Here is a 13,023-nt window from a genome sequence, read left to right on the forward strand (position 1 = left end):
AGGGTACACAATATATCACCACATACATAGCAACATGGAAAGGTGGGACTTAACAACTGCACAGAATTAGTACTAACTTTTCCTTTTCCTTTCTTAGTCAGCTGTCTGTAGCTCTCAAAAAGAGAAGTTCCACTCCTAAGAAGCTTTCCTGGAACAAGGTAGGGAAAGAAGAAAACAATAAGAAGTAAGAAAGGGCCAGAGAGGCGCAGGGCTTTGGAATGCTTGATTATGTCATGGGCCAAAATTTTTTCCTGCTGTGTATGCATGTTTGTATCCCTCAAAATCCATGGTAATGGTAGTAAAAGAAGGTAGGTCAAGTAAGAGAACATGAGCAAAGAGCCTCATTGTGTTCCTATGATGGTTAACGTGTGACCCAGGAAGAGTCTGAGTGAAGGAGTGTCTACAGTGGGTTAGCCTCTGAGCACGTCTTAGGGAAGGGGGGGGGGGCTATTTTAAGCCTACTGTGGGCAGCACCATTCCCTGGACAGGGAAACCTGAATTTTTGAAAGGAGAAAACCAGAGCTGAGCAGAGCAAGCAAGGGAGCATTCATGCACGACTGTGCATGGTCACAGAACAGGTGTTTCCAGTTCCTGCTGTCTTCCCCATTGAGGTGGACTCTAACCTGGAATTGCACATGAATATAAACCCTGCCTTACTTCACGCTGCTTTTGTCAAGGTATCTTATCACCGCAACAGAAACAAAACTGGGACAGTGCCCTCCTAGAAGAAACAGCTAGCCTTTCCACCATAGGACACAGTGAGAAAGAGCCACCTATGAGTACTGAGTCCTCATCAGACAGCACCTCTCCCACCCAGCACCTTGAACTTGGCCTTTCCAGACTGAGAACTCTAAGCAATAAATGTCTGCTGCTTATAAGGTATCCAGTATGCAGTATTTTGTTACAGAAGCCCAAAGAGACAAGGACAAAGATATAGCCTAAGTCAAAGGAGGCTTCTTGTTGTTTTGAGGCAGAGCTTTCTGTAGCCTAGGCTGGTCTCCAGTTCACTATGTGGCCAACGGTAACCTTCAACTTCTAATCCTCCTACCTTCACCTACTAATTGCTGGAATTATATGCATGTGGCTCCATACTTGTTTTATCCTGACAAGGTCTGAGTATGCCTCAACACATTCACTAACCTAAATAATCTGTACAATTAACCAAACCTAATATCCACCTGTTATTCATAAAAACATAAAGTATGCCTTACATTGTCTTGATGGATATTAAATTTCCCGCCAAGTAAAACTACTGTATAAACTGTAGGAGTTCTAGTCAGCTTTCCATAACTGCAGCAAATCCCTGAGCTAATCAAATTAATAACAGAAAACGGCTCCTGGGGTTGGTGGTGGTGGAGGTGACAGTCCATGAATGATTGCCACTGGAGTTTTGCAAACCATGAACACAACATATAGCGGTGTCTTGGGAAAAGAGAGCAGAGAAAGACTATTTACCTCACAATCAGATGTAAAAGAAAGAGAAAGGACCAGGCCCCACAAACCTCTTGGAGGGCAAGCCCCCAATAATCGGAAGGCCACTTGCTAGACCGCCCCCTCCTGCCCCAGCACCCAGCTTTAACACACTGTGGCTCGCTGCAGATAAACAAAACTATCAAAGGGGTCATGGGTCTCTGTTTTGTTGACATTCTACCAAAAGTTTTCATTATTCAGAAAATTCAGCCACTGAAGGAAGAGCATATGTAATTCCAACACCAAGACAACACAATAGAACAGTAGTCATCTATTTCTTGAGGTAGACAGCTGAAAACACACAGGTGTGTGTAATATTAGAGTACCCTCCTCTTCCTTACACCATCCCTAAAAGTGTGGACAGCACCAAATTCTCAACATACCACTTCTCCTCTACCCCCACTCCCTCTACACTCTGTAACATTTCATTTGTAAGTCGGCCACAGTGAGGCCTGGAAGAATGACTCTGTGGGTAAAGACAAAGCCAAATAACCTGAGCCTGATCCCCAGAACCACTGGGAGGGAAAAGAGAACCGACTCCCGAAAGCTGTCCTCTGACCTCTGGCCACACACGCCACTGCAGACTCACTTACACACATACATGCGTGCACACACAGGGTAAATACATTTAAAAATTAGCCACAGTCAATGATAAAACAGAATAATATTATACCAGACTAAATATATTGATGATTATTTAAAACTTAGGAATTGTTTATTCTACAACTTCTAGTTAACATTTTGATCACATTTACCATGGTCATGCAAGACAGTGGAAAGTAAATGCACAGATAATAGAGAGTACAATACTTTATTTTATTTTATTATTATTATTATTATTATTTTTTTTTTTTTTGGTTTTGGTTTTGGTGTTCCAAGACAAGGTTTCTCTGTGTAGCTTTGTGCCTTTCCTGGATCTTGCTCTGTAGACCAGGCTAGCCTCAAACTCACAGAGATCCACCTGGCTCTGCCTCCGGAGTGCTAGGATTAAAGATGTGCGCCACCACCGCCCAGCAAGAGTACCATACTTCTAACATCTAATGTGCTCAGGCATGACTGACAGCACAGAGCACATGTGTTTACATGTACTTCTTTATTGTTAACTGCTCAACTGTCTTCACTTCACCTTCATAGTTATTTCTGGTCGGGTACTACATGGAATCTTTAAAAAACTGTACACACACACACACACACACACACACACACACACACATCAAGAAACAATATGTATCAGAACTGCACATTAAAGCAGTCAAGGGACATTGCTAGATATTTATTATACAAAGGGTGTGTTATGTCTGGCAGGATTCAGGACCAAATGTTTTACAGTAAGCCAAAGAATACACAGCACACCATCCTAACCAAACAGCTGTGTGTCACGTACCTTCCAAACTCGGGGAAGGAAAAGCCATCACCATCAGCACAGGAAGGATCATTACTCCATCTACCATTGTATAACTGTGGAAGGAAAAAGAAAAAATTTAAGTGAGACAGAAAATTAGCCACAGGATGACAGTAAACGATACACATCATCTCCAAATGTCATTGAGGGCCCTTCAAATAAACCCAACACAGAATGCCTTGGTGTTTAGCATATTTGAATATTCTCTTTTCACAGATCTGAGCAAATCTTCAAAGGACTTAAGATTTCCCTTTGGCCAGTGACCTCTTTAAGGCTGTGTCTCTGAGCCTATCCCACTAATGAAGAACTCAGGAAGAAAATAAAGGGAACACAGTGGAAGATAACATATTCTGAAAGACTCTAGGCTGGAATTTTACCCTACCTCATTGAACATGACATTGGCATTACAGTAAGAGACTGGGAGGCCCAAGATCACGACTCTCATATGATGTTAAAGGTAGGAGATTGGACAATTCCAGGCAGGTCACTGTGTCTGAGCCTCACTTCCTTAAAGGTTTGGAGGTTGAAAGTAGAACATCAGAAAATTCAAGAGGAAAACAAATAATGTTTCTTACACCACATATACTGCAAAACACTGCATTTCTACATCAACCTTGGATTTTAAAAGGCAAGAACTTTAAGAGGCTAGACATAATTAAGACAGGAATACTTTCAAAATAAGAAATTATGTAAATTTACAGGATAGAAAATGTCCATGGAGGGAAAAAAAAAAAAAGACAACTGATAGAAACTTCAAGTTGGTGATGACCTAGAACTTCATTGGCAGAAGTCCAATTCTCTGAGTTAAGAACCTTATTTGAATTAATTCCTGCAAGTATCAGGGATCTAACGAGAGTCTGATTTGGCGCAATTTCCTGGAAAGTGACATTAAGAACATTGTACAGCTCTTCCATGAAGAGGCCAGTGTGGTGTCATGCTTACACCATCACAGCAAGTGACAAAAGCTGGTAGATTGTCTCCTGAATGTCCGTGGAGAGTGTGCACATGTGTGTATGAGGGTGCAGTGGGTTCGTATGTGTACTCACGTGTGTGTGCATGTGTGTGCAGGTCGTTACAATGACTGTCATTGTTCAGGAGCTATCCACCTTGTTTTATGAGACAGAGTCTCTGAGACATGGAGCTCACTAATGAAGTTAGCCTCTCTGACCAATGCGTCCAAGGACACAACCATCTCTGCCTCCCCAGCACTGTGATTATAAGCATAAACCACCATGCCCAGTTTCTTATGTGGGTGTCAGAGATCAAACTCAGGTCCTCATGCTGGTCCAGTAAGCATTCTCCTGACTGAGCCCACCAGCTCATCTTAAATCATTATTTTTCTTGGTGATCGGTTTATTCACCACACTCCCTGTTAACTGTGTTCAGAGAAAAGCTTAGGTGGAGGGGTAGGGGGAAAACACAGTTAAGATTAAATGAAGGGCCAGGCATGGTGGTACATGCTTTTAGTATCAGCACTTGGGAGACAGAGCCAGGGAAATCTCTGAGTTCAAGGCCAGCCTGTTCTACAAAGTGAGTCCCAGGACAGTTAGGGCTATACACCACATACGCACGCACGCGCACACACACACACACACACACACACACACACACACACACACACACAAGAAGGGTGGTGGTGATAAAGTCTGAAGGATGGCATCATTAGCTTTCTTGGAAGAAGAAGAGAAACCTAAGTGAACACTCTTACTCTGCCTCACTGCAACATTCTTTGCTGCATTATGCTGCAGTATGAAGACATTTAGTTGCTGAGCACATGCTTTAACATGCCATTGGGCTCTCCACACTAGTGGAAGGGGTACACTTCTGCCTCCTGAAACTGAGCTTAGAGGCAAGCACCAGTATGGCCAACCTAAAAGCAAATTTCTTAGGTATGTAATAAACAAGAGGAATTATTTGGGAGCCATAGGCAGGAGAATTGCAAGTTCAAAGTTAGTCTGGGTCATATAACAAATCAAACTAAAACCTATACATACCTACATACAATCAATCATTCAATACAATTTTTCTTGCAGATTATGTGACCTAAGATATTGTCCTGTAATAACAGGAAAGAGATCAATGCTTACAAAAGTCCTCTCCACCTGAAGTGACTTCAATCCCTCATCATTGCTTATTAGAGCAATACCTAGAATTGTGTTTCTGGCAGTCCCTAGCCATAGCACACTCAACTCCAATGTGGTTACATGCATCTAAGAGACACACAAAGGAACCCCTTAAGCTGGAGAATGAAAACACTCAAAGCTTGCTTTCATACCATAATTCTCATATACTAAAGTGGTAAATAACTGGCAGCTTTACTTGGCATGCTTCTCTGTTCTTTATGACAGTCCAGGGAGCAAAAGGGGTACCTTCCAGAGAGACTGCTGACGAAAGGCTCATCATGAGTGGCTTACAAAGCTCAGGAGCTCCTCAAACGGACTCACGGGCTACACTGGTTTGCGATAATGAAATAAACCCTCCCCAAATGGCGAGTACACTAGGACCAGTAAAGAAACTAGAGATTAATTACATTAGTGATACAAGCACCAGAGAAGAGGATGAAAACACAGGCCATGGCATCACCTATTTCTCTGTCACCACTGCGCTGGAAAACAGCAATAAAATTCAGGTCAGCCGGACATGAAGTAGTCTCCTCAAATACACATTTTTAAAAAGGTATTTGGAAAACGGATTTTGTGTCCCATCTTATGTAATAAACATGAGGTTTAGTATCTTGAGATTGTCATTAATAATAGGATCCCGCCATTAGCAAATGTATAATGTCTTTAAGTTTCTGTTTTGTGTATTATTATAGTGCAGGCTTGGTCCTCAGGCTGGCACTACTGGCAGACAGTGGTCCCTTTAAGAGGTAGGGTGTAGGAGGGTCCTCAGATTATTGTGGGCATGCCCTCAAAGGAGGATATATGGCCCCAACCCTTCCCTTTCCTCCAACCCTTCCTTTTCCTCCTTTGCTTTTTGGCCTCCACCACCTTCCTGCCACTGCCATCCAGCACCCCCATTAGAGGTATAAAAGCAATATATATGACCCCACACCAAACCTCTTCATCTGACAAGCGACACCCTTGTCTCTTTTCTCAGGTAGTTTGTTCCCATGTCAGAAAGTTGATTGATGTATATATTCTATATCACATAGTTTACAGTTTATATTAATACACATGGGGGGGAGACAGGTATGGTATATCTTGAGGACTTAAGCTAGAAATCTGAAGAAAGTTTGAGAACCCCCGGGAAGGCCGAAGAGCAAGGTAAGAATGAGAACCATGCTAAGACACTCTAAGGCTTCCGAGTGCCTCTTCACCTCCACTGTCACCAAGCCTTCTGTACTCTGCCATCATCCTTTCCTCGGCCCCCTCAGCACTCACACCCCATTCTTCCAAGTTCTACTGCCCATCTCTTGAGCATGGTACATTATCATACTCCCCGGGGCAGGGCTCTTCTTTCAAGGCCACAACCTGGCGAAATTGCTGCTCATCCTTCAAGTCTCCACAGAAATGTCACTTCTGGCCTAAATCCTCCAACACTTTTTTCTTATACTGTTGATTTTCATCCCTATGAAACACAATTAATAATGGTATATCCCTACCTATTGTACTTTTCAACCGTGTCTCCCTTACCAAACTCCAGTACAGAATGTCCAGTCGAATCGTGGTCATTAGAGCTGAGCCAAGTAGGTGCTCATTTAAAACACAGAATTCTCTGCAGCTTAACACAGTCGATTTAACTTTGAATTGCAAAGAATTAGTACCACTCCTATCACGCACTCCTATAAAGGGCAGGGAAGATTTAAAAAATGCATCATCTCTGCAAGAGTTTAGTCAACAGTTAACACACTTCAACATAAACAATGCTGTCATAATTTTAAAAACTCAGAACAAATCATCTCTGCCATATTTTCCGTGTCAAAAACCAACAAAAGCCTATGTGCCCCAATGTTTGCAGACTACCATCATTATTATAAGCTGATTTAAGCTCATAAGAGACAAAAAGTATACAAATTTAGTCCTTAAGCTAATCTATAAAGAGCAACTCAAATCACATCAAAAAGAAAGAAAGAAATCCACTGGAGAAGAAAAGAGTCAGCAACACTTGCTGGCTGCCGTTTGCTTCACCTGCCTACTAATGGCCTACTACAAATTACACCCCAAAGAAGGGAGGAAGCATGAAGAAAGAGAAATGAGTATGGATTTCCTGACCACATTTTAATTATAAGAAACATCAAGCCTGGAATGGTACACATATAGAATCCTGCCACTACCGGCATGTGGTAGGCTGAGACAGGTAAGCAGCCCTGGCTACCCAGCAAATTCCAGGCCAGCCTGGGCTTATCTCAAAACAAACCAAAAGATCAATTTGTTAAAGAACTGACCTAAAGCACAAAGTGTCTATTTCTACTTTTAAAACATGCAGAAAAGAAAGTATGGTGCTTTTGTTTTGTTTTCTTTTTTAAGTAAACTATCAACTCCTCTGCCCTTGGTCACAGAGAAGGGAAGTGGTAAGAATTCAGTAACCCTGAGCTCAGGGATTCCTCAAGTGCTTTGCCAGTTGACTGATCTCAGGCCTCTTTATGTTCCTTGAAAACTGCTGAGTATTAAGTATGTGGGCTTTATCTACTGATATTTACTATGTTAGAAAGTAAAACACGCTGGGCAGTGGTGGCACATTCCTTTAATCACAGCACTTAGGAGGCAGAGGCAGGCAGATCTGTGTGAGTTCAAGGCCAGCCTAGTCTATAGATTGAGTTCTAGGATAGCCAGGGCTACACAGAGAAACCCCATCCCCCCAAAAAAAAATAAGTAAAGCATAATTTATAAAATATTGTATTCATATTTTTAAAAAATATATTACCAGATTAAAAAAAACAAATTTGAAAAAAGTATTATTTTATTTTTACAGAACATGTATACAGAGGAAAGTGGCATTGTTTTACATTGAGCAAGTCTCTGTGTTTGGCTTGGAAGATGCCTTGATCCTACTCATGATTCTACAGCCCATCTGTTAGCGCATGTTGCTGGTTAACATACACACAGTAAACCCAGCCTGAACCCAACACCAGCTCTGGAGAACCAGAACCTTGCAGACGCCAGAACAATGTGTCAGGATCCCCAGGGACTCTGCACCATACTTCAAAAGTCACTACCTCGCTCTGTAAAAGCCACCATCCTTTGCCACGACATCAGCAATGGCAGCAACGGCTCGGACAGAGCACCGCCCAACACTGGACAGAGACGCTGTGGAGTGTAAAAATCCCGGGAGCCATTCCAACATCAGAGAACTCCAACAGCCTAGGAGGAATGCATTAGACGTCCTTCAATATATGAATAATGTTTTATATAGACAACCAAAGGTTTATGAGAAAGGGGTAAGTGTTAGAATGCTAAGAAGATACTCACACTGCTCATCTCCTTTTGGTCCAACTGCCAAAATCCCTAAGCAAAAAATGATAGGGTACTGGGGATTATAAACACTACCCACAAGGTTCAGAGTATAAATTTTTGCCTCTGGTATATGTATTTCCCCCTGCTCCTCTTGGTTCTGTTCCTCAATAGGCAGCAACTATTCTTGGGCTTTTGTTTTGTTTTATTTTTTTGTGTTTGTTTGTTTGTTTGTTTGTTTGTTTTTGAGACAGGATTTCTCTGTGTAGTTTTGATGCCTGTCCTGGAACTTGCTCTGTAGACCAGGCTGGCCTCGAACTCACAGAGATCCGCCTGGCTCTGCCTCCCGAGTGCTGGGATTAAAGGCATACGCCACCACCACCCAGCACAACTACTCTTAATGCTGTAGACAATGCCATCTCTTGTAATGTGTCAGGCCTATTCTCAGGGAGGGAGAATATTACCATGTTCTCTACCTTAAAAACAGACAATCACGGAGCAGAACAGAACCACTTTCCAAACACCATGATACTTTTCATACTCCATTTCTAGATCTGGGCAACACCAGCTAAAGAGTTAGTGTTTCCCTGGATTTCTAACATGTGTGGGTTCAGATCAAGTTCAGTAGTTCTTTTGTTCATCAAAATGTTATATCTTGGGTTGGGGGAAAGAAACCACAAATCCTTTGAAATCTACTACCAAAAATACCATTTGGTACTGACCACAGAATAACCAATGCATAATGGACCACTGTATTCAACTTTCAGAACTCATGTTAGGCAAAATAATTTTAAACTATGGTAGGCAATAAAGGATGTTCCTACAATCTGGACTTCTGCATAGAATGCAATTTGCTTTCCATAAGAGGAAAATAATCATAAAATCCAATGAAAGTTTCTTTTGTCTGCCCTGCCTGCCCAAATTCATTTGGTTGGCCCATTTATGACTCACTGAGCCTTATTGAAAAGGGAAGTCTTGACACTGTTTTATTGTTAACAATCTTTGGGTTAAAAATAGTCTTGAAACACAGTCAATAATCACTCCTCCCTGCTTCAAATGACTTTTATACCATCCATGTGCAGGCATCCTGACTGTCCACCACTCAAAAGGGCTCCTTCACGACTACTCAGTGATGACTTTTTCCATCATTACATGTGTTTTCAGGATTTTTTATTGTTCCTTCTACAATATAAGAATTAATTAATTAAAATAAAATCTACAAAACACAAAAGGCTGGGGAGGAGCAAAGAAAGATACTGATAAGTCAACATCTTATCAATGTTCTACAGTAGTAGTGCACCCAGGTAATATGCCTGGCACTGTGTTTAGAAATAAATATGCATGAATTTCTTCGTAAAACATAATAGTCACAGTAATCTTATTGTACAAATAAGAAAATAGATGGATACAAGTGACTATCCCAAACATGTGAGCTGAAACCTAAAACCATTTGACTAGTCACTAGCCTGACTTAATCGCCATCCTGAAATGGCCACCCTACCAGAGGCTAATCCTCAGACCAGTTTTACCATCAACATTTGATCCAAATTAATCAATCTGAGCTTCATCTATCTTCAACTTTCCCTTGGAGAACAATCTTTCCATCATGGTGATTTGAGTCACCTTTCAATTATGCCCTCCTTTCTTTCCTCTACAGTCAAAATTAGTTTCACATACTCTGTAACCTCCAACAATCTCCCCTCAGCCGCCTGCCTCCCAGAAGAAAATCAATGTCAAAGAAGCTATTTGGGAAAAACAAGACTTTCTTGCAAGTGTGTTCATGTTCCTGTCCACCCTTAATTCATTCATCAATTCTCTCATAATTCACACCTCAAAATAAATATGGAAATTAGTATAAGGTTTATTTGAGGACAAAGTAAATCCAGTAATACATATTTTTAAATGAAACTTTGAAGGAAGGCATTCTTATAACAACCTCCATCTAGGACAAAACCCAACCATTCTGGCCAATTGGATAATGTAAAATTAGGCAGTGATGGCGAACACCTTTAATCCCAGCAACTGGGAGCCAGAGGCAGACAGATCCCTGTGAGTTCGAGGCCAGCCTGGGCTACAGAGTGAGTTCCAGGAAAGGTGCAAACCTACACAGAGAAACCCTGTCTCGAACAAAACAAAACAAAAAATAGGCACCAGAGCCCAATAGAGAATGAGCTAGCCAAGGGCAGCTTCCTCCAAAACTCTTGGGCCTTTGGGAGGGGTGAAAGAGACATGAGCTGTCAGTAATGCCTGCAAAGAGAGGCAAGACTGAAGATAACATACCATATAAGTTAAGTCAGGGTCTTTTCCTCAGTCCACAAATGGCCTGTTAAATATTTCTAACACCACACTCTGAACTGGCAATGTGCACGCTGCCAGAGCATGTTTTATATAGACTGCCCTGCTGCTGGAGGGGTTCTGGTAGGGGGTTACCTTCAGAATATTAGCACGTAACTTGACCCTTTGGGATAGACTTATACAAAAGGCTCCTTGGACAAGTCTATAGAACTGAAAACCAGACCCCGGATCTGCTCATCCTGGGGTAAGAGGAAATAATCACAGATCATTTCAGGAAAGAACATGTTTTGAAGGCATTACCCTATAAACATTCCAGCTGTGGCAGATGCACTCCAGATACACGCCTGGGAAAGGAAAAAGGGGGACAAAATATAATCTGCGAATTGGGGAAGGGGCGGTAACTGAAGGGCAGTAAATGAAGGGTCTAGCATAGGCTGAGGTGCAACAAAGAATTAGCATTTATGTTACCACTTCACCTTTCACTTTACTTGTTCACAGAACAAAACTGACTTTGCTCTCCCTGACACAAATGAAACTCAGCTGTCCCAGCGAGTCAGCATTTAGGTTTCCTGCTGCACGCCTTCCTGATCTCTCAAGCCCAAGTATTATTTTTTTCCTTTCCGATTTTATTTGTATGTAAGACACATGTGCATGGTCCTGTGGCTGTGTGAAGGCACACATGTAGGTGAACATGAGGATGTGTGTGCACACGCATGGGGACGCCAGATGCTGACATTGGTTATCTTCCTTGATAGCCCGCCACTTTATTATCCGAGACAAGTTCTTTGAGCCTGCAGCTCGAATTTGGCTGGCTGGCTGCCAAGCCCCAGGGATCTGCCTGCCTCAGCCCCGCCTCAGGGCTGGGCTTAGAGATAGCACTACTGATCCTGGCCTTCTCTGGGATTGCATGCCGAGGTGTTAGGCTTCCAAAGCAGGCACTGAGCTATGTATGCCTCCAGTCCCCCAAAACCAGGTTTTCTTTGGCCATGGAGAATGTTTTCTATCCTCTTTCCCACTCCTTCTGGATTACAGCCACAGCTCTCCAGCTTTGTTTCAGCGAGCAGGATGCCATCACCTCCTACCTGTTCTATGTCATTCTGGCTGCTTTCTGGGGCCCCACTGCGTCTCCCTTTAGTCTGAAAAGTGTATTGGAACTTTTCTCCTGTTACCATAAGGGTAAGAAGGGCTTCCTTATTTCCTTTTACATCTGGGTCTCTGGGTCCATTTAAAATCCCATTTCTACCTCTCGCTCGCAGTTAGATGCAGTCTTTTTCTTAGTTCTCACTGTGCAAACCTTTCCATCCCACCAACAATTGGACAAATGGTATTCTACACACCTACTGCCGCACATGACTGTCCTAATTCTATGGCTCATTTTCTTATTTGGTTTTGTGAGACAAGATCTAACAGTCCCAGCTGGCCTGTATGGTGATATTTTATTGTGCTGAAATGTGATATTTTATTTGTATGTTAATAAATAAAGTTGCCTGGAGATCAGAGGTCATAGCCATTAAGCAGAAGTCCAGCAGTGGTAGTACATGCCCTTAATCCGATCACATGGCAGGCAGAGTCTCTGTGTGGTCAAGGACACAGCCAAGCATGGTGACAAGAGCCTTTAATCCCAGTACCAACCATAGAGACCTGGAGGTCTGTATAAACAGGCAGTGACGAGGAAGTCATGTGGTTAGGTTTAGAGCCAATGAGAAGGCATAACAGAAAGGCAATAAAAAGATAGTCACACAGGAAGAAGGTCTCTCTCTCTCAGGGGAAGGGACGGCAGCGAGTGGTAAGCTAAAGGGAGTCATGGCCCATGCTCTAATCTTAGGCTTTACCTCTGTATTTGGCTCTGTGTTTCTTACTTACTAAGACCATTTGGAATTTCATCTATAGGCCTGGTACTGACTTCATAGCTGAAGCGGTCCTTAAACTTGTGGTCCTCGTGACTCAGCTTCCTAAGTGCTTGTAGTAGACACAAGCCAAGAACCTAGAGATTTTTTAAAGTTAGCAGGACTGACTGACAGTACTGGTGCTAAAGTGGGTATTAGGTGTGAGAGGGGACGCAATTCAAAATCATTCTCTCTCTCTCTCTCTCTCTCTCTCTCTCTCTCTCTCTCTGTCCCTCCTCGCTCCCTCCCTCCCCCCTCCTTTCTCCCATCTCCTCCATTCCTCCATGTCTACCCTTTGCCATCCCTTTCTCCCTCCCTCCCTCTCCCCGCCCCTCCTCTCTCACTACAGTATATTTCTGTGGAGGTGAGAAAAAAAACACCTTTTATATTCTTTCTGTTCCACCTTCCTCTCCCACTTGGATCCCTCACACTCCAAATCCACTCCTATGTTGGAGCTTCCTTCCCAGCCCTCTGTGTTACATGCTATACCTGTCCCAACGCATTTAATTTGGGGCAACGTTTGCCATGTATTTATTATTTTATTTTCACTGTGCCCACCTCCCCAACACATACAAAC

General features: G+C 42.6%; 1 protein-coding gene across 2 annotated transcripts in view; it reads right to left on the reverse strand.

Moving 5' to 3' along the window:
• Acvr1 (activin A receptor type 1) overlaps positions 1-13,023 on the reverse strand; it is a 122,574-nt gene that overhangs the window by 49,601 nt on the left and 59,950 nt on the right. For both annotated transcript variants that reach the window (XM_036183792.1, XM_036183791.1), the window contains exon 2: positions 2,855-2,928. In XM_036183792.1, coding sequence (XP_036039685.1) covers positions 2,855-2,921 — 67 coding nt within the window. In that variant the 5' untranslated portion in view covers positions 2,922-2,928. The remainder of the gene's footprint in view (positions 1-2,854; positions 2,929-13,023) is intronic.

The sequence above is a fragment of the Onychomys torridus genome, chromosome 4 (genome assembly GCF_903995425.1).
Source record: "Onychomys torridus chromosome 4, mOncTor1.1, whole genome shotgun sequence".
Lineage (NCBI taxonomy): Eukaryota > Metazoa > Chordata > Mammalia > Rodentia > Cricetidae > Onychomys > Onychomys torridus.